General features: G+C 46.7%; 1 protein-coding gene across 1 annotated transcript in view; it reads left to right on the top strand.

Moving 5' to 3' along the window:
* Positions 1-22,956, top strand: part of sgsm3 (small G protein signaling modulator 3) — a 396,544-nt gene that overhangs the window by 100,056 nt on the left and 273,532 nt on the right. Inside the window, exon 6 of the mRNA XM_070862088.1 lies at positions 10,973-11,080. Coding sequence (XP_070718189.1) covers positions 10,973-11,080 — 108 coding nt within the window. The remainder of the gene's footprint in view (positions 1-10,972; positions 11,081-22,956) is intronic.

Genomic DNA, 22,956 nt, shown 5'->3' with positions numbered 1-22,956 from the left:
TAAATTGCTGTTCTACACCTTTGTCGATATTGTTGTCCATTTTATTGTCCCAAATTCTATTCTAGGAAGTAAAGGATGGTATCAAATTGAAAACAAAGGCATACAATGTTGCAAAGAATAGTGGTAGGCCAGAGGATTGGGAAAGTTTTAGAAATCAGCAAAGGACAACTAAAAAATAATAAAGAGAGAGAAGATAGTTTGAGAGTAAACCAGCAAACGTACAAAAACGGACACTAAGAGTTTCTACGGGTATATAAAAAGGAAGAGAGTGGCTAAAGTAAACATTGGTCCCTTAGAGGATGAGACTGGGGAATTAATAATGGGAAACAGAGAAATGGCAGAGACTTTGAACAAATATTTTGTATCGGTCTTCACGGTCGAAGACACTAAAAGCTTGATAATCAAGGGGCTATTGGGAGGGGGGAGCTTAAAATAATCACTATCACTTGAGAAAAAGTACTCGGCAAACTAATGGGACTAAAGGTGGACAAGTCCCCTGGACTTGATGGCCTGCATCCTATTGTCTTAAAAGAAGTGGCTGCAGAGATAGTGGATGCATTGGTTTTAATCTACCAAAATTCCCTGGATTCTGGGGAGGTCCCAGCAGATTGTAAAATCACAAATATAATACCACTATTTAAGACAGGACGGAGACAGAAAGTAGGAGCTACAGACCAGTTAGCCTAACATAGAAACTAGGTGCAGGAGTAGGCCATTCGGTCCTTCGAGCCTACACCGCCATTCAATGAGTTCATGGCTGAACATGCAACTTCAGTACCCCATTCCTGCTTTCTCGCCATACCCCTTGATTCCCCTAGTAGTAAGGACTACATCTAACTCCTTTTTGAATATATTTAGTGAATTGGCCTCAACCACTTTCTGTGGTAGAGAATTCCACAGGTTCACCACTCTCTGGGTGAAGAAGTTTCTCCTCATCTCTGTCCTAAATGGCTTACCCCTTATCCTTCGACTGTGACCCCTGGTTCTGGGCTTCCCCAACATTGAGAACATTCTTCCTGCATCTAACCTGGCTAAACTAACATCTGTCATTAGGAAAATGCTGGAGTCCATTATTAATTAAGCAGTAATAGTCAAGCAGAGACAGCATGGTTTTAATTAAGGGAAATCATGTTTGACAAATTTGCTGGAGTTCTTTGAGGATGTAACAAACAGGGTGCATAAAGAGGAACCAGTAGGTGTTGTGTATTTTGATTTCCAGAAGGCATTCGATAAGGTGGCACATTAAAGGTTACTGCACAAGATAAGAGCTCACGGGGTTGGGGGTAATATATTAGCATGGATAGAGGATTGGCTGACTAACATAGAACAGAGAGTCGGGATAAATGGGTCTTTTCAGGTTGGCAAACTGTAACTAGTGGGGTGCCGCAGGGATCAGTGCTGGGGCCTCAACTATTTACAATCTATATTAATGACTTGGATGAAGGGACTGAGTGTAATGTAGCCAAACTTACTGATGATACAAAGGTGTGAAAGCAAGTTGTGAGGAGGACACAAAGAATCTTGACAGTTGGAACTGGTGCTCTCCACTCTCCCGTCCTGTGACAGTTGGAACTGGTGCTCTCCACTCTCCCGTCCTGTGACAGTGGGAACTGGTGCTCTCCACTCTCCCATCCTGCGACAGTGGGAACTGGTGCTCTCCACTCTCCCATCCTGCGACAGTGGGAACTGGTGCTCTCCACTCTCCCGTCCTGTGACAGTTGGAACTGGTGCTCTCCACTCTCCCGTCCTGTGACAGTGGGAACTGGTGCTCTCCACTCTCCCATCCTGCGACAGTGGGAACTGGTGCTCTCCACTCTCCCATCCTGCGACAGTGGGAACTGGTGCTCTCCACTCTCCCGTCCTGTGACAGTGGGAACTGGTGCTCTCCACTCTCCCATCCTGCGACAGTGGGAACTGGTGCTCTCCACTCTCTGTCCTGTGACACTTGGAACTGGTGCTCTCCACTCTCTGTCCTGTGACAGTGGGAACTGGTGCTCTCCACTCTCCCATCCTGTGACAGTGGGAACTGATGCTCTCCACTCTCTGTCCTGTGACAGTTGGAACTGGTGCTCTCCACTCTCTGTCCTGTGACAGTTGGAACTGGTGCTCTCCACTCTCTGTCCTGTGACAGTGGGAACTGGTGCTCTCCACTCTCCCGTCCTGTGACAGTGGGAACTGGTGCTCTCCACTCTCCCATCCTGTGACAGTTGGAACTGGTGCTCTCCACTCTCTGTCCTGTGACAGTGGGAACTGGTGCTCTCCACTCTCTGTCCTGTGACAGTGGGAACTGGTGCTCTCCACTCTCCCGTCCTGTGACAGTGGGAACTGGTGCTCTCCACTCTCCCATCCTGCGACAGTGGGAACTGGTGCTCTCCACTCTCCCATCCTGTGACAGTGGGAACTGGTGCTCTCCACTCTCCCATCCTGCGACAGTGGGAACTGGTGCTCTCCACTCTCCCGTCCTATGACAGTGGGAACTGGTGCTCTCCACTCTCCCATCCTGTGACAGTTGGAGCTGGTGCTCTTCACTCTCTGTCCTGTGACAGTGGGAACTGGTGCTGTCCACTCTCTCGTCCTGCGACAGTTTGAACTGGTGCTCTCCACTCTCTGTCCTGTGACAGTTGGAACTGGTGCTCTCCACTCTCTGTCCTGTGACAGTGGGAACTGGTGCTCTCCACTCTCCCGTCCTGTGACAGTGGGAACTGATGCTCTCCACTCTCTGTCCTGTGACAGTTGGAACTGGTGCTCTCCACTCTCTGTCCTGTGACAGTTGGAACTGGTGCTCTCCACTCTCTGTCCTGTGACAGTGGGAACTGGTGCTCTCCACTCTCTGTCCTGTGACAGTGGGAACTGGTGCTCTCCACTCTCCCGTCCTGTGACAGTGGGAACTGGTGCTCTCCACTCTCCCATCCTGCGACAGTGGGAACTGGTGCTCTCCACTCTCCCATCCTGTGACAGTGGGAACTGGTGCTCTCCACTCTCCCATCCTGCGACAGTGGGAACTGGTGCTCTCCACTCTCCCGTCCTGTGACAGTGGGAACTGGTGCTCTCCACTCTCCCATCCTGTGACAGTTGGAGCTGGTGCTCTTCACTCTCTGTCCTGTGACAGTGGGAACTGGTGCTGTCCACTCTCTCGTCCTGCGACAGTTTGAACTGGTGCTCTCCACTCTCTGTCCTGTGACAGTTGGAACTGGTGCTCTCCACTCTCTGTCCTGTGACAGTGGGAACTGGTGCTCTCCACTCTCCCGTCCTGTGACAGTGGGAACTGATGCTCTCCACTCTCTGTCCTGTGACAGTTGGAACTGGTGCTCTCCACTCTCTGTCCTGTGACAGTTGGAACTGGTGCTCTCCACTCTCTGTCCTGTGACAGTGGGAACTGGTGCTCTCCACTTTCCCGTCCTGTGACAGTGGGAACTGGTGCTCTCCACTCTCCCATCCTGTGACAGTTGGAACTGGTGCTCTCCACTCTCTGTCCTGTGACAGTGGGAACTGGTGCTCTCCACTCTCTGTCCTGTGACAGTGGGAACTGGTGCTCTCCACTCTCCCGTCCTGTGACAGTGGGAAATGGTGCTCTCCACTCTCCCATCCTGCGACAGTGGGAACTGGTGCTCTCCACTCTCCCATCCTGTGACAGTGGGAACTGTGCTCTCCACTCTCCCATCCTGCAACAGTGGGAACTGGTGCACTCCACTCTCCCGTCCTGTGACAGTGGGAACTGGTGCTCTCCACTCTCCCATCCTGTGATAGTTGGAGCTGGTGCTCTTCACTCTCTGTCCTGTGACAGTGGGAACTGGTGCTGTCCACTCTCTCGTCCTGCGACAGTTTGAACTGGTGCTCTCCACTCTCTGCCCTGTGACAGTTGGAACTGGTGCTCTCCACTCTCCCGTCCTGTGACAGTTGGAACTGGTGCTCTCCACTCTCTGTCCTGTGACAGTGGGAACTGGTGCTCTCCACTCTCCCGTCCTGTGACAGTGGGAACTGGTGCTCTCCACTCTCCCATCCTGCGACAGTGGGAACTGGTGCTCTCCACTCTCCCATCCTGTGACAGTGGGAACTGATGCTCTCCACTCTCTGCCCTGTGACAGTTGGAACTGGTGCTCTCCACTCTCTGTCCTGTGACAGTTGGAACTGGTGCTCTCCACTCTCCCGTCCTGCGACAGTGGGAACTGGTGCTCTCCACTCTCTGTCCTGTGACAGTGGGAACTGGTGCTCTCCACTCTCCCATCCTGCGACAGTGGGAACTGGTGCTCTCCACTCTCTGTCCTGTGACAGTGGGAACTGGTGCTCTCCACTCTCCCATCCTGCGACAGTGGGAACTGGTGCTCTCCACTCTCCCATCCTGTGACAGTGGGAACTGGTGCTCTCCACTCTCTGTCCTGTGACAGTTGGAACTGGTGCTCTCCACTCTCCCGTCCTGTGACAGTTGGAGCTGGTGCTCTTCACTCTCTGTCCTGCGACAGTGGGATCTGGTGCTCTCCACTCTCCCGTCCTGTGACAGTGGGAACTGGTGCTCTCCACTCTCCCGTCCTGCGACAGTTTGAACTGGTGCTCTCCACTCTCTGTCCTGTGACAGTTTGAACTGGTGCTCTCCACTCTCCCATCCTGCGACAGTGGGAACTGGTGCTCTCCACTCTCTGTCCTGTGACAGTGGGAACTGGTGCTCTCCACTCTCCCGTCCTGTGACAGTGGGAACTGGTGCTCTCCACTCTCCCGTTGGTGTAGGAGGGAGGGCTTTAGTTTCCTGAACAATTGGGACCGCTTCTGGGGTAGGTGGGACCTGTACAAATCGGACAGGTTACACCTCAACAGAGACGGGACAAATGTTCTCGCGGGTGGTTTTGATAGTACGGTTGGGAGGTCATTAAACTAGCTTGGCAGGGGGATGGGAACCCAGGAGAGGGCTCTGAGCTCGTTAGAATGGGTGAGAGCTCACATGAACAGAACCCCAAGAAAGAATGCAAAAGGCAGGAGGCAACAGAGCAGAGTAGCACTGGGGTAAGTGTAAACCACAAGGTGATAGGAAGGGACAATATGTATGAATATAAAAGGGCTGCAGGACGGGTCAAAACTAAAAATCATGGTTTAAAAACTCGTATTAAAACACTACCTAAACGCACGCAGCATTCGAAACAAAGTAAATGAGTTGATGGCACAAATCATTACAAATGGGTATGATTTGGTGGCCATTACTGAAACGTGGTTGCAGGGTGGCCAAGACTGGGAATTAAACATACAGGGGTATCTGACAATTCGGAAAGATAGACAAGAAGGGAAAGGAGGTGGGGTAGATCTGTTAATAAAGGATGATATCAGGGCAGTTGTGAGAGACAATATTGGCTCTAATGAACAAAATGTTGAATCATTGTGGGTGGAGATTAGAGATAGTAAGGGGAAAAAGTCACTGGTGGGCGTAGTTTATAGGCCCCCAAATAATAACTTCACAGTGGGGCGGACAATAATCAGGGGAATAATGGAGGCAATAATCAGGGGAATAATGGAGGCAATAATCAGGGGAATAATAGAGGCATGTGAAAAAGGAACGGCAGTAATCATGGGGGATTTTAACCTACATATCAATTGGTCAAATCAAATCGCACGGGGTATCCTTGAGGAGGAATTCATAGAATACATGCGGGATTGTTTCTTAGAACAGTATGTTACAGAACCTACAAGGGAGCAAGCTATCTTAGATCTGGTCCTGTGTAATGAGACAGGAATAATAAATGATCTCCTCGTAAAAGATCCTCTCGGAATGAGTGATCACAGTATGGTTGAATTTGTATACAGATTGAGGGTGAGGAAGTAGTGTCTCAAACGAGCATACTATGCTTAAACAACGGGAACTACAGTGGGATGAGGGCAGAGTTGGCTAAAGTAGACTGGGAACACAGACTAAACGGTGGCACAATTGAGGAACAGTGGAGGACTTTTAAGGAGCTCTTTCATAGTGCACAACAAAAATATATTCCAGTGAAAAAGAAGGGCGGTAAGAGAAGGGATAACCAGCCGTGGATAACCAAGGAAATAAAGGAGAGTATCAAATTAAAAACCAATGCGTATAATAAGGTGACCAAGGTTAGTGGGAAACTAGAAGATTGGGAAAATTTTAAACGACAGCAAAGAATGACTAAGAAAGCAATAAAGAAAGGAAAGATAGATTACGGAAGTAAACTTGCGCAAAACATAAAAACAGATAGTAAAAGCTTTTACTAAGATATAAAACGGAAAAGAGTGACTAAAATAAATGTTGGTCCCTTAGAAGATGAGAAGGGGGATTTAATAATGGGAAATGTGGAAATGGCTGAGACCTTAAACAGTTATTTTGCTTCGGTCTTCACAGTGGAAGACACAAAAACCATGCCAAAAATTGCTGGTCACGGGAATGTGGGAAGGGAGGACCTTGAAACAATCGCTATCACTAGGGGGTTCGTGCTGGACAGGCTAATGGGACTCAAGGTAGACAAGTCCCCTGGTCCTGATGAAATGCATCCCAGGGTATTAAAAGAGATGGCGGAAGTTATAGCAGATGCATTCGTTATAATCTACCAAAATTCTCTGGACTCTGGGGAGGTACCAGCGGATTGGAAAGCAGCTAATGTAACGCCTCGGTTTAAAAAAGGGGGCAGACAAAAGGCAGGTAACTATAGGCCGGTTAGTTTATCATCTGTAGTGGGGAAAATGCTTGAAGCTATCATGAAGGAAGAAATAGCGGGACATCTAGATAGGAATAGTGCAATCAAGCAGATGCAGCATGGATTCATGAAGGGGAAATCATGTGTAACTAATTTACTGGAATTCTTTGAGGATATAACGAGCATGGTGGATAGAGGTGTACCGATGGATGTGCTGTATTTAGATTTCCAAAAGGCATTCGATAAGGTGCCACACAAAAGGTTACTGCAGAAGATAAAGGTACCCGGAGTCAGAGGAAATGTATTAGCATGGATCGAGAATTGGCTGGCTAACAGAAAGCAGAGAGTCGGGATAAATGGGTCCTTTTCAGGTTGAAAATCGGTGGTTAGTGGTGTGCCACAGGGATCGGTGCTGGGACCACAACTGTTTACAATATACATAGATGACCTGGAAGAGGGGACAGAGTGTAGTGTAACAAAATTTGCAGATGACACAAAGATTTGTGGGAAAGCAGGTTGTGTAGAGGACACAGAGAGGCTGCAAAGAGATTTAGATAGGTTAAGCGAATGGGCTAAGGTTTGTCAAATGGAATACAATGTCGGAAAATGGGAGGTCATCCACCTTGGGGAAAAAAAAAACATTAAAAGGGAATACTATTTGAATGGGGAGAAATTACAACATGCTGTGGTGCAGAGGGATCTGGGGGTCCTTGTGCATGAAACTCTTTTGGATCCTTGTGCATGAATCCCAAAAAGTTAGTTTGCAGGTGCAGCAGGTAATCAGGAAGGTGAATGGAATGTTGGCCTTCATTGCGAGAGGGATGGAGTACAAAAGCAGGGAGGTCCTGCTGCAACCTAACAGGGTATTGGTAAGGCCGCACCTGGAGTACTGCATGCAGTTTTGGTCACCTTACTTCAGGAAGGATATACTAGCTTTGGAGGGTGTACAGAGACGATTCACTAGGCTGATGCCGGATATGAGGGGGTTACCTTATGATGATAGATTGAGTAGACTGGGTCTTTACTCGTTGGAGTTCAGAAGGATGAGGGGGATCTTATAGAAACATTTAAAATAATGAAAGGGATAGACAAGATAGAGGCAGAGAGGTTGTTTCCACTGGTCGGGGAGACTAGAACTAGGGCACAGCCTCAAAATATGGGGGAGCCAATTTAAAACTGAGTTGAGAAGGAATTTCTTCTCCCAGAGGGTTGTGAATCTGTGGAATTCTCTGCCCAAGGAAGCAGTTGAGGCTAGCTCATTGAATGTATTCAAGTCACAGATAGATAGATTTTTAACCAATAAGGGAATTAAGGGTTATGGGGAGCGGGCGGGTAAGTGGAGCTGAGTCCACGACCAGATCAGCCATGATCTTGTTGAATGGCGGAGCAGGCTCGAAGGGCTAGATGGCCTACTCCTGTTCCTAATTCTTATGTTCTTATTATGTTCTTATGGCTAAGGGGATCAAGGGGTATGGAGAGAAAGCAGTAAAGGGGTACTGAGGGAATGATCAGCCATGAACTCATTGAATGGCGGTGCAGGTTCGAAGGGCCGAATGGCCTACTCCTGCACCTATTGTCGATGTTTCTATTTTTCTAATCTGCAAAGGGATATAGACAGACTAAGTGAGTGGGCAGAAATTTGGCAGATGGAGTATAATGTGGGAAAATGTGAATTTATCCACTTTGGTAGGAAAAATAAAAAAGCTAATTATTATTTCAATAGGGAGAAATTAAAATGCTGCAGTACAGAGGGATCTGGGAGTCCTTGTACATGACATACAAAAAGTTAGCATGCACGTATACAAGTAATTAGGAAGGCAAATTGCCTTTATTGCAAATGGGATGGAGTGTAAAAGTAGGGAAGTCCTGCTGTAACTGTATAGGGCATTGGTGAGACCACACCTGGAATACTGTATAAAGTTTTAGTCTCCTTATTCAAGGAGGGATATACTTGCATTGGGGGCAGTTCAGAGAAGGTTCATTAGGTTGATTCCTGAGATGAAGGGGTTGGCTAATGAAGCAAGATTGAGCTGGTTGGGCCTATACTCATTGGAGTTTAGATGAATGAGAGGTGATCTTATTGAAACATACAAGATACTGAGGGAACATGACAAGGTAGGTGCAGAGAGGATGCTTCTCCTCGTTGGGGAATCTATAACAAGGGGGCATCGTTTCAGAATAAGAGGTCGCCCATTTAAAATGGAAATGGGGTCATCTCTGAGGGTCGTGAGTCTTTGTACCAGAGAGCTGTGAAGGCTGGGTCATTGAATATATTTGAGGTGGAAATAGATATGGTAGTTAAGGGTTATGGGGAGCCAGCAGAGAAGTGGAGTTGAGGCCCAGATCAGATCCGCCATGATCTTGAATGGCGTAGCAGGCTCGAGAGGCCAAATGGTCTTACTCCTGTTCCTATTTCTTATGTTATGTACTGATAGCTGTGTCACTGCTTACTACTGCCATTACATTGTCTCTTAAGAACAGCTATTCCACTTCCCATTTTTCCCTCCCTCTCTTTTCTAAATATATTACAGGTGCAACATCCCAAATCCGGAACTCCGAAAACTGGAATTATCCAAAAACCGGACATTTTGCTCATAGCTGATGGAATAGTCCGGAATTATTATCCAAAAACCAAACATATTTGAGTCAAAACCTGAAACCCGGCACGGATTCGGTCGAGGATTCTGGATTTCAGACTATTGATTTTCTTGTATAAAATCCGGGAAAACCCAGAAACTGGAACAGATTCGGTCCTGGGGATTCCGGATTTCGGACGTTGTACCTGTATACCCTGAAATGATTAATTCCCAGTCTGGCTTTTTCTGCAGCCATGTCTTGGTAATCCCTAATACATGTGGTTCATCACAACGTATTATTGTCACAATTTACCCGATTTTATTATGGACATTGTGCATTGTTATACTGACCGTTTGACTCATTTTTAATCACTGTACCTTTCTGCACGAATATCTTTGCGGCCTTCTGTACATGCATAGGGTATACCGTGACTGGCCACGCACACGCGACCCCTTCTGTACATACCTGGGGTATATCTGGGCTGGGCATGCGCAGTACCCAACAGTACCGGTCTGCACTGTGGGCCATGCTTTTCTCGGCTCTAAGGAGAAGATCACTGGAGGGGAGGGGTGGGGGGGCTAGTGAACGACAAGGAGTGGGGGGGGGGATGGTGAGAGAGAGGTGAGGTGGTCAGGAACATGAGGGTGGGGGTTAGTGAGCACAGTGGGGATGAAACGTGATCAAGATCTAAAGGGGGGAGGAGGGGAAATGAGAGTAAGAACGTGATCCAGGTGGTAAGACAGATCATGGTCTTCAACACTCGCACCATGTTCTCCCTCTCCTCCCCCAGACCTGGCTGATTTCTCAGAAAGCTCGGTGCATGTGTGGCAAGTGACATCATTGGGCTGGAAGAAATCTGGAAGTCTCAACACTGTCGCCATTCACATCGTACTCAATAAACCTGTTAACAATCCGTGACCCACACACACTGTCCCATCTATGGGGGTGTTAGGGGAAGGTCAGGAACTTGTTGGGGGGAGAAAATCAGGATCCTGGGGTGTGGGGGAAGCAAGAAGGTCAGAAACTTAAAGGGGGGGAGGGGAGAAACAGGTGGGAGGTCAGGAACTTGGGCAGGGGAGAAGATCAGGATCCCAGGTTGGGGGAGGGGGTCCCGAACTTGGCAGGGGCAGAAAGTCAGTAACTTGGGGGAGAATGTCAGGAATTTGGTGGGGGGAAGCGGAGGTCAGGAACTTGTTGGGAGAGAAAAGGTCAGAAACTTTGGGGGGGGTGGGAGGAAGGTTAGGAATTTGGGGGGGGGGTGGGGCATGAACTTGTTTGGGGGGTGGGTGAAGGTCTTATCCCACGAGGGTGAGCCATGTCTGTTCTATGTGAGCTCTGTTCTATCTGGAGCCTAGCAGTCGGAATGGCTCGAATTTCACTTTGCAAAATACTTGATTACTTCGGCAGGTGGGAGCTAATTACACATTCCAGATGAACTGCTGGGTGTGTCTTGTCTCCAAAGGGGACCAATCAGAAGTCATGTCTTATCCTCCAAGGTGACCAATCAGAAATCTGGTGTTGGAAATAAACGCAACTATTTCTAATTGCAGTTCTTCTCACTTTTCTAATCTTTTTGCACTCCTGTTCTGCAACTCTTATTTATTCCCTTGCCATTTATGTTCTCCCTTAGTTTAGTCCCTTATATTTAAGCTTGCTTAATTTCTTGTAGATCCATTCCTCCGTCTTACTAGTTTAAAGCCTCTTGCTCGTTCTTTTATTTTTAATTTGTTAGCGTTATACTTACTTGGTTTATGTCTCTTTAGATGTGGATGCGGTTGTCAGGTGCTCTGCAAAAGAAGCGAAATACAGAAACCTCGTACCGTGACATCGTCAAAAACAGCTCCAATGATGGTAGCATTGCAGCTAAACAGGTGAGGGAGTGAAAGTGGTCTATATAAAACAACTTGTATTTATATAGTGCCTATAACATTCCAAGGTGTTTCACGGAAGCATAATCTAGACAAATCTGTATGGCAAGCCGTAGGAGTGTGGAGTATAGCCGATTGAAGGCACGGCCGTCAATGGTGCAGTGAACAGGGTGCGGGGGGGATGCACGAAAGGCCAGCGTCAGAAGAATGGCGAGTTCTGGGAAGAGGTGTGTTGAATAGCTGGAGGAACAGGTTACAAAGATAAGGGGAGAGGACGTGAAGGGTTTTAAACCTGAGGATTTGAGGTATTACGTGTTTTCAAATCCCTCCATGGCCTCACCCCTCCCTTTCTCTGTAACCTCCTCTAGCCTGACTATCTCCCGTGATCTCTGCGCTTCTCCAATTCTGTCCACTTGCCCGTCCCCGATTTTTATCACTCGACCGTTGGCAGCCATGCCTTCAGCTGTCTCGGCCCTAAGCTCTGGAATTCTCTCCCTAAACTTCTCCGCCTCTCTTTCCTCCTTTAAGACGCTCTTTAAAACCTAACTCTGTGACCAAACCTTTGCCAAAATTTCCTTATGTGGATTGGTGTAAAATTTTGTTTGATTGCACACCTGTGAAGCACATTATGACATTTTACTACATTAAAGACGCTATATAAATGCAAGTTGTTGCTGGGGTACTGAGAGCCAACGTAGGTCAGCAAGCATGGGGGTGATGGATGAACAGGGCTTGAAGCAAGTTAGTATGCAAGTAGTAGAAACATAGAAAATAGGTGCAGGAGTAGGCCATTCGAGCCTGCACCACCATTCAATGAGTTCATGGCTGAACCTGCAACTTCAGTACCCCATTCCTGCTTTCTCGCCATACCCCTTGATCCCCCAAGTAGTAAGGACTTCATCTAACTCTTTATGAATATATTTAGTGAATTGGCCTCAACAACTTTCTGTGGTAGAGAATTCCATAGGTTCACCACTCTCTGGGTGAAGAAGTTTCTCCTCATCTCGGTCCTAAATGGCTTACCCCTTATCCTTAGACTGTGACTCCTGGTTCTGGACTTCCCCAACATTGGGAACATTCTTCCTGCATCTAACCTGTCTAAACCCGTCAGAATTTTAAACATTTCTATGAGATCCCCTCTCATTCTTCTGAACTCCAGTGAATACAAGCCCAGTTGATCCAGTCTTTCTTGATATGTCAGTCCCGCCATTCCGGGAATCAGTCTGGTGAACCTTCGCTTCACTCCCTCAATAGCAAGAATGTCCTTCCTCAAGTTAGGAGACCAAAACTGTACACAATACTCCAGGTGTGGCCTCACCAAGGCCCTGTACTCAAATCCCCTCGCTATGAAGGCCAACATGCCATTTGCTTTCTTAACCGCCTGCTGTACCTGCATGCCAACCTTCAATAACTGATGTACCATGACACCCAGGTCTCGTTGCACCTCCCCTTTTCCTAATCTGTCACCATTCAGATAATAGTCTGTCTCTCTCTTTTTACCACCAAAGTGGATAACCTCACATTTATCCACATTATACTTCATCTGCCATGCATTTGCCCACTCACCTAACCTATCCAAGTCACCCTATCCAAGCCTCATAGCATCCTCCTCGCAGCTCACACTGCCACCCAACTTAGTGTCATCCGCAAATTTGGAGATACTACATTTAATCCCCTCGTCTAAATCATTAATGTACAATGTAAACAGCTGGGGCCCCAGCACAAAACCTTGCGGTACCCCACTAGTCACTGCCTGCCATTCTGAAAAGTACCCATTTACTCCTATTCTTTGCTTCCTGTCTGCCAACCAGTTCTCAATCCACGTCAGCACACTACCCCCAATCCCATGTGCTTTAACTTTGCACATTAATCTCTTGTGTGGGACCTTGTTGAAAGCCTTCTGAAAGTCCAAATACACCACATCAACAGAGTTTTGGATAAGCTGAAGATTAGGAAGGGTGGGAAGCTGGCTAGGAGATCATTGGCATAGTTAAGTCTGGAGCTGACAAAGGCAAAGGCATGGATACATGTTTCAGCAGGAGTGGAAACGGAAGTTCAGCTCGGGATCAAACAGAATGCCAAGTTTTAAGCCAATGGTCTGGTTTAGACTGAGACAATTGCCGGGAAGGAGGATCGAATCGATGGCAAGGGGGCACAGTGTTTGTGGCGGAGGGCCAAAGGCAATGACTTCAGTCTTTTTCCAGTATTTAACTGGATGAAATTGCAGCACTGGATATGTGGCAAGTAGCTCGGCAGCAGTGGAGAGGTGGGGCTGGGTGTTATCTGCGTACGTGTGGGAACTGATCGCATGTCTGCAAATGATGTCGCCAAGGGGAAGCACGTTAATGAGGAAGAGAAGGGGACCAGGACAGATGGTTGAGGGTGCCAGAGGTAATGGTGTAGGGGTGGGCAGAGAAGCCATTGCTGCAGATGCTCTGGCTATGATCAGATAGGTAAGAGTGAAAACAAGTGAGGGTAAGGAATAAAGGAAGGTATCGTGGTCAACCGTGTCGAAGGCTGCAGATTAGCAATGAGCACGAGACTGGATAATGCACAGCAGTCACAGTGAATGCCATTTGTAACTTTGATTAAGGCCATTTCAGTGCGGTGGCAAGATGTGACCTTGATGGGAGAAATTCAGGCATGGAGTTGCAGGAAATATTGATTTAGGGAAGTGACAATCCAGTCAAGGATTCGGGAGGTGACAACATATTCAAGGATTTTGGAGAAGAAAGGGAGGAGATGGAGTGGTAGTTTCCAAGTACAGAAGAGTTAAGGGAGGTGGTTGCTGATGGCAGATTTGAGAGAGAGAGGGACAGTACCTGAGGCGAGTATCAGCTCACATGTGGGCCGGGAAAGGAAGCTGAATGATCAGTTTGGTGGGAGTAGGGTCGAGGGAGCAGCAGGTGGGTCTCATGGACACGATGAGCTCGGAGAGGGCATGAGGGGAGTTGGAGAGAAACTGGAGAAAGATGTGAGGGTTGGGCTGGGGTGGAGGGAAGCTTGGCTTTGTTGGTGAGGCAACTGAATGGATGGTCTCAATCTTCGTGATAAAGAAGTTGCATTTGATGTTGGCGATGAGGGGAGAGGGGATTGGGGAGATGGCTGGCAGTCTTACATGGACAGGCTGTTTGGCGACCCAGAGATTGGTGCGGGAGGAGGTAAATGGACGATTGTCGCATCTTCTGCGTGTGTCTGAGAAGTACCATGGGAAGGAGAACTGGAAGTGGTTGAAAATGGACAAGACCATCGTGGAGGGAGAGTTCCACAATGGTATTGTCCATTTTCAACTACTTCCAATTATCCTTCCCATGGTACTACTCAGGACAGCAGGGAGCAAGAAACTGGCTGGTGCGGTCGCTATGAACAAAGGAATGGAGTACAGGGGCAAAATGATCATGCTTTGTATTCAAAAGGCTTTCGATAAGATACCACACTGTCGGCATGTCAAAGGTTAGGGTATGTGGAATCGGTACAATAGCTGAATGAATAGCAAATTGGCTAAAAACGAGAATCAGAGAGTAGAGGTTAAAGGGCAGTTATTCAGACTGGAGGAAGGCAGAAAGCGATGTTCCACAAGGATCGGTGCCCACACCACTGGTATTTATGCATTACATTCAGGATTTGCACCTGGGTACAAGTAACTCAGTATCAAAATTTGCAGATGATACCAAACTCGGGTATAACGAACACAGAGGAAGAATGAAATATAATAATAACGTTTATTTATATAGCGCCTTTAACGTAGTAAAACGTCCCAAGGTGCTTCGCAGCAGTGTTACAGACAAAACGGATACATTTGACACCCAACACAAAAGAAGAAACTAAGGCAGATGACCAAAAGCTTGGTTAAAGAGGTAGGTTTTAAGGAGCACCTTAAAGGAGGAAAGAGAGGTAGAGAGGTTTAGGGAGGGAGTTCCAGAGCTTGGGGCCCAAACAGCTGAAGACACGGCCACGGATGGTTGAGTAGTTACAATGAGGGATGTTCAAGAGGGCAGAATTTGAGGAGTGCAGACATTTTGTGGGGTTGTGGGGCTGAAAAAGATTACAGAGACAGTGAGGGGCAAAGCCACAGAGTGATTTGTAAACAAGGATGAGAATTTTGAAATCGAGGCGCTGTTTAACCGGGAGCCAGTGTAGATCAGAAAGCTTGGATTGTTGGGTGATCGGGACTTGGTTCGAGTTAGGACACCGGTTGCTGAGTTTTGGATGACCTCAAGTTTACATAGTGCAGAATGTGGGAGGCCAGCCAGGAGTGAGTTGGAGTAGTCAAGTCTAGAGGTAACACAGGCATGAATGAGGGTTTCAGCAGCAGAAGAGCTGGGGCGGAGGCGGGCAGTGTTACGGAGGTGGAAAAAGGCGGTTTTAGTTATGCTGCGGATATGTGGCTGGAAACTCATTTCAAATATGACACCTAGATTACGAACAGTCTTGTTCACCTTCAGATTGATGCCGGGAGAGGGATGGATCAGTGGCTAGGGAACGCAGTTTGTGGCAGGGACCAAAGACAGTGGCTTCGGTCTTCTCAATATTTAATTGGAGAATATTTCTGCTAATCCAGTACTGGATGTCGGACAAACAATCTGACAATTTAGATACCAAGCAGGGGTCGGGAGAAGTGGTGGAGAGGTAGAGCTATGTGTCGTCAGCGTACACGTGGAAACTGCCTCCGTGTTTTCGGATGATGTCGCCAAGGGGGCAGCATATAGATGAGAAATAGGAGGGCCCAAGGATAGATCCTTGGGGGACACCAGAGGTAACGATGCGGGAATGGGAAGAGAAGCCGTTGCAGGAGATTCTCTGGCTACAATTAGAGAGATAAGAATGGAATCAGGCGAGTGTGGTCCCACCCAGCTGGACGATGGTGGAGAGGCCGTTGGAGGAGGATGGAGTGGTCAACTGCAGACAGGTCGAGAAGGACAAGGAGAGATAGTTTACCTTTGTCACAGTCACGTGGGATGGCCTTTGTGACTGTGATGAGAGCAGTTTCGGTCCTGTGGCAGGCACAGAAACCAGATTGAAGGGATTCGAATATGGAGTTCCGGGAAAGATGGGCCCGGATTTGGGAGGCGACAACACGTTCAAGGACTTTGGAGAGGAAAGCGAGGTTGGAGATGGAGCAAGTACAGTGGGCTCGAGGGTTGGTTTTTTGAGAAGAGGAATGACAATGGCAGATTTGAAGGAGGGGAGCAGCACCTGAGGACAGAGAATCGTTAACAATGTCGGCCAACATGGGAACCAAAAAAGGTCAGCAGTTTAGTGGGAATATGGTCAAGGCAGCAGGAAGTGGGTCTCATGGACAGGATGAGCTCGGAGCGATCAAGAGGGAAGATCAAAGAGAAACTAGAGAAAGATATAAGATTAGGGCTAGGGCAGGGGGATCCTCAGATGAAGTTTGTCCCTGTGGGCGAGGTGAAGGAAGGAGTAATATATTCATGTTGTGTATCTGTAAAGAATGCACTCCCATGTACCGCCACCAGAGAGCGCATGCCCTGAAGTCCCTAGGGATCCCAGCATCCCTTGGGAGCACTATATATAAGCCGGCCCCTAAGGCCAGTTCCTAACTCTGGAGTGTCTTAATAAAGACTGAGGTCACTGTTAATTTAACCTCCCTGTGTGCAGCCTCATCTGTGTTCGGAACACAATAATTAGCATGGATAGAGGATTGGCTAACTAACAGAAAACAGAGAGTCGGGATAAATGGCTCATTCTCGGATTGGCAATCAGTAACTATCGGGGTACCTCAGGGATCAGTGCTGGGACCCCAACTATTTACAATCTATATTAACGACTTGGAGGAAGGGACTGAGTGTAAAGTAGCCAAGTTTGCTGACGTACAAAGATTGGAGGAAAAGCAATGTGTGAGGAGGACACAAAAAATCTGCAAAAGAACATAGACAGGCTAAGTGAGTGGGCAAAAATTTGGCAGATAGAGTATAATGTTGGAAAGTGTGAGGTCATGCACTTTGGCAGAAAAAATCAAAGAGCAAGTTATTATTTAAATGGAGAAAGATTGCCAAGTGCTGCAGTACAGTGGGACCTGGGGGTACTTGTGCATGAAACACAAAAGGTTAGTATGCAGGTACAGCAAGTGATCAGGAAGGCCAATGGAATCTTGGCCTTTATTGCAAAGGGGATGGAGTATAAAAGCAGGGAAGTCTTGCTACAGTTGTACAAGGTATTGGTGAGGCCACACCTGGAATACTGCATGCAGTTTTGGTTTCCATATTTACGAAAGGATATACTTGCTTTGGAGGCAGTTCAGAGAAGGTTCACTCGGTTGATTCTGGAGATGAGGGGGTTGACTTATGAGGAAAGGTTGAGTAGGTTTGGCCTCTACTCATTGGAATTCAGAAGAATGAGAGGTGATCTTATCGAAACGTGTAAGATTATGAGAGGGCTTGACAAGGTAGATGCAGAGAGGATGTTTCCACTGATAGGGGAGACTAGAACTAGAGGGCATGATCTTAGAATAAGGGGCCGCCCATTTAAAACTGAGACGACGAGGAATTTCTTCTGAGGGTTGTAAATCTGTGGAATTAGCTGCCTCAGAGAGTTGTGGAGACTGGGTCATTGAATATATTTAAGACATAGATAGACAGTTTCTTAACCAATAAGGGGTTATGGGGAGAGGGCAGGGAAGTGGACCTGAGTCCATTATCGGATCAGCCATGATCGTATTAAATGGCGGGGCAGGCTCAAGGGGCTGTATGGTCTACTCCTCCTATTTCTTATGTTCTTATGTTATGTAACTCACAGAGGCAGCTGATCAGATTGTCTCAATCTGTGAGACAAGTCCATGAGCTCCTAACATTGTCGGAGGCGAGTGTGGTGGAGACAGTGGAGAGGGATTTAAGGAGACTGTTATCAGTGGAGAATAGTAGCCGGGGTTATTTTTGCATTCCAGAATGATCCTGGAATAGTGAGCAGTTTTTGTAGACAAGAATAGGAACCGATAATGTTTTGTGTGTTTGAGCCAGATCTGGCGGTGAATGGCTGCACCAGTTGTCCGCCGCATCCGTTCAAGTCTGTGCCCTTTTGACTTGTGAACGAAGATGAGGGCCGTACCAGGGGGAACGGCCAGGGTGAGAGACAGTAATGGTTTTATTGGGGACTAGGGCATCGAAGGTGTGGTAGAAGAATACATTAGAAAACTTGCAGACTGGGCAGATAAGTTGCAAATGAACTTTAACGTGAGGTAATGCACTTTGGTTGGAAAAATAGAAACGCTACCTACACCACAGAAAGTAAGAAGCTGAATGGAATAGAAAAGCAAAGGGATCTCGGGATACAGGTGAACAAATGATTACAGCAGCACTGCAGGCCAGCAGCGCAATTAAACATGCTAACAAAGCACTGGGACTTATTTCTAGGGGTTTCGAATCCAAAAATAGTAAAGTTATATTAAACTTGTATCAGATCCCTGGTCAAGCTGCACTTAGAGTATTGTGTACAGTTCTGAAAGAAAGAAAAATAGACCTGCATTTATATAGCGCCTTTCACAACCTCACGATGTCCCAAAGCACTTTACAGCCAATGAAGTTCTTTTTGAAGCGTAGTCACTGTTGTGATGTAGGAAACGCGGCAGCCAGTTTGCGCACAGCAAGGTCCCACAAACAACCATGTGATAATGAATAGGTTGGGGCTTTTTTCTTTTTCACAAGAGAAGAATTCGAGATTACCTGATTAAGGTCTTTTAAATTATGTATGGGGTTGGATTGGATAGATGTGGAGAGAATGTTTCCACTTGTGGGAGAATCCCAAGCTTGGGGCTATAAATACACTCTAATAGGGTATACTATAGATTATCTAATAGTGTCAAGGAGGTGGAGGAAGAAATATGTGAAATTAGTAAAGGACATAGACTGACAACAAGAGGTAGTGAAAGGGGTATAGGGAATGGTGTTTTTACAAAGTGTGCAGATCTCCTTTCTTACCCGTTATATAAAACAGACCAACAAAAGAGGGAGCCCTGCTGGATCTAGTGATAGGAAATGAACTATAACAGATAAGAGAAGTAAATGCAGGGGTACATCTAGGTAACAGTGATCACAACATAATGTTTAAGACAAAGATTGAGAAAGACATAAGTAAGATAAAGACCAAAGAAATACATTTGAAAAAAGCTGATTTTTAAGGGGATGTGAATGGAACTAGAGAAAATAAATGGGAAAAAGTTACTGACAAACGAAGAAATAGAACAGCAGTGGGAAACATTTAAAAAGGTGATCAGTATAGTCCAGGGGAGATATATCCCACTAAAAAGCAAGAACAAACTAGCCAGTAATGACACACCATGGATAGAATCATAGAATAGAATCATTTCAGCACAGGAGGCGGCCTTTCCTGTTTGAGCAGGAACACTTCAGCTAGTCCCACTCCCCCGCCATTTCCCCATAGTCCTGCAATTTATTTCCTTCAAGTATGTAACCAATTCTCTTTTGAAAGCCACGATTGAATCTGCCTCCACCACCCTTTCAGACAGCGCGTTCCAGATCCTAACCACTTGCTGCGTAAAAAAGTTTCTCCTCATGTTGCTTTTGGTTCTTCAGCCAATCATCTTAAAGATGAATAAAGAGATAAGGGCAAAATTGAAACTGAAGAAAAAGGCATACACTCATACACAAACAACAATGGGAAAGAAGACAAAAAACCAATTAGGAGGGCAAAGAGAAGCTACAAAATTAAGTGATCAAGGAATGTAAAAAGAAATAGTGAAGTATTCTACAGTCACATGAATAACAAAATTAAAATCAGGATAGGGATAGGGCCACGAAGGAATACACACGATAAACTACAGATAATGACAGCGAAATGGCAGAAATATTAAATAATTACTTTGGCTTGGTAGTTTCCAGGGAAACTAGGAGAAGAGTGGTCATGACATTAGAGGAAGAGATCAAAAAGGATATAAAGACATTTAGGATAGAAAGGGGCGGGGAGGAAGAGATAATAAAGTAATCAAACTTGGAGGATAAAATCCCTGATCCAGATGGAAGGCATCAATGCATATTAAGAGAAGTTAGGGGAAAATAACAGAGGCACTATCACACAGATATATACATATATATATAAATAAATCATTGGAAATGAATACTGCCAGAGGACTGGCGGACAGCTAATGTGATTCTAATATTTAAAAAGGGAGATAAAGTAAGCCCAGGGAACTATTGACCAGTTAGCTTAATGTCCGTAGGAAAGATAATAGAATCCTTATTCAAACATGTATTAGAAACTGAAATATAGTAACTAATAGTCAGCACGGATTTCAAAAGTGAAGATCATGTTTGACCAACGTTTGAAGAAGTAACAAAGGATAGATATGGGTAACACAGTAGACATAATATATTTAGATTTTTAAAAAGCCTTCGATAAGGTACCACATAACTAACATAAGAACGTGTGGAGTCAGTGGACAAGTAGCAGAACAGATAGCAAGCTGGTTACAAAACTGAAAACAATAGGGGTTAAAGGCAGTTACTCAGACTGGGAACTGATGGGGAAGTGATGTTTCACAAGGACTTGAATGTTGGGGGTATGATTAAGAACTTTGCAGATGACACTAAAATAGGCTGTGTGTTTGATAATACCGTGGACTGCAGGAAGATAGCGATATACTAATATTTAATTGGAGAGAGATTACAAAATGCTGCAGTACAAAGGGACCTGGGGTCCTTATGCAGGAAATAAAAGGTTAATATGCAGGTACAGCAAGTAATCAGGAAATCAAATGGAATGTTGGCTTTTATTGCAAGGGGGATAGAGTATAAAAGCAGAGAAGTCCTGCTACAACTGTACAGTGTATTGGTGAGGCCACACCTGGAGTACTGCATACAGTTTTGGTCTCCTTATTTAAGGAAGGATATACTTGCATTGGAGGCAATTCAGAAAAGGTTCACTAGGTTGATTCCTGAAACGAAGGGGTTGATGTATGAAGAAAGGTTGAGCAGGTTGGGCCTATACTCATTGGAGTTTAGAAGAATGAGAGGTGATCTTATTGAAATATCTAAGATACTGAGTGGGCTTGACAAGGTAGATGCAGAGAGGATGTTTCCCCTCGGGGAGGTGGGGGGGGGGGGGGAATCTCGGACTAGGAGGCATACTGAGATGAGGAGGAATTTCTTCTCTGAGGGTCATAAATCTGTTGAGTTCTATGCCCCAGAGACCTGTGGAGGCTGGGTCATTGAATATATTTAAATGACAAGGGAGTGAAGGTAAATGGGGAGCAGGCAGGGAAGTGGAGCTGAGCCCAAGATCAAATCAGCCATGATCTTATTAAATAGGGGAGCAGGCTCGAGGGGTCAAATAGTCTACTCCTGCTCCTAAATTCAATCTGGATAAGTGTGAGGTAATGCATTTGGGGAGTTCTAACAAGGCAAGGGAATACACATTAAATGGTACAACACTGAAGGAACAAAGGGACCTTGGAGTGCAGGTTCACAGATCCCTGAAGGTAGCAGGCTAGGTAGGTAAGATGGTTAAGAAGGCATATGGAATACTTGCCTTTGTCAGTGGAGGGATGGAATACAAGAGTAGGGAGGTTATGCTTGAAATGTATAAAACACTGGCTAGGCTGCAGCTGGAGTACTGCGTGCAGTTCTGGTCACCACATTACAGGAAAGATGTGATTGCAGTGGAAAGGGTGCAGAGGAGATTTACAAGAATGTTGCCTGGACTGGAGAATTTTGGCTATGAGAAAAGATTAGAGATGTTGGGTCTGTTTTTTTTGGAACAGAGGAGGCTGAGGGGAGACCTGATTGAGGTGTATAAAATTATGAGGGGCCTGGATAGAGTGGATAGGAAGGACCTGTTTCCCTCGGCAGAGGGGTCAACAACCAGGGGGCATAGATTTAAAGAAATTGGGGGCAGGTGTAGAAACAAAGAAAATAGGTGCAGGAGTAGGCCATTCGGCCCTTTGAGCTTGCACCGCTATTCAATAAGATCATGGCTGATCATTCACCTCAGTACCCCTTTCCTGCATTCTCTCCATACCCCTTGATCCCTTTAGCCGTAAGGACCATATCTAACTACCTCTTGAATATATCCAATGAACTGGCCTCAACAACTCTCTGCGGTAGGGAATTCCACAGGTTAATAACTCTCTGAGTGAAGAAGTTTCTCCTCATCTCAGTCTTAAGTGGCCTACCCCTTATCCTTAGAAAATGTCCCTTGGTTCTGGACTTCCCCAACATCGGGAACATTCTTCCTGCATCTATCCTGTCCTGTCCCATCAGAATTTTATGTTTCTATGAGATCCCCTCTCATCCTTTTAAACTCCAGTGAATACAGACCCAGTTGATCCAGTCTCTCCTCATATGTCAGTCCTGCCATCCCGGGAATCAGTCTGGTGATATGAGGGGAAATGTATTTACCCAGAGGGTGGGGGTCTGGAACTCACTGCCTGAAAGGGTGGTAGAGGCAGAAACCCTCACCACATTTAAAAAATACTTGAATGTGCACTTAAAGGGCCCAAGTTTCCACACGCGCCTAGAACGGCGCAGTCCCGACCTGGACGCCCGTTTTTTGTGCCACAAAGTGCGCCTAAAAAAAACCTCGGTATTCTCCACCTCACTGCAGGTCCTCTGGCCCTAGGTGCAGCCAGCACGAGCTGTGGGGGGGCGGAGCTAGGTCCCTGCGCTGAAAACAGTGCCGGGACCTCTGCACATGCGCGTTACAGTGGGCGCGCTACAGTGGGCACGCAAGTGCAGTAGCTTCAGGCGCCGAACTGTGTGGGAGGGGCCCGAAGCACACAAACCCTAGCCCTGGCCGAATGGCCTCACTGGGGCTGCGTGAATAAGGCTCCTCCCATGGCCAGCTCCTGCTCCCCACCCCGACCAGACCCGACACCCGCTCCCCCCCGCCTCCGGACCAGACCCGAC

This window comes from Pristiophorus japonicus, chromosome 19, assembly GCF_044704955.1.
Source record: "Pristiophorus japonicus isolate sPriJap1 chromosome 19, sPriJap1.hap1, whole genome shotgun sequence".
Lineage (NCBI taxonomy): Eukaryota > Metazoa > Chordata > Chondrichthyes > Pristiophoridae > Pristiophorus > Pristiophorus japonicus.
Note: the sequence above shows the minus strand (reverse complement) of the source record. Positions and strands in the feature narration are given on the sequence as shown.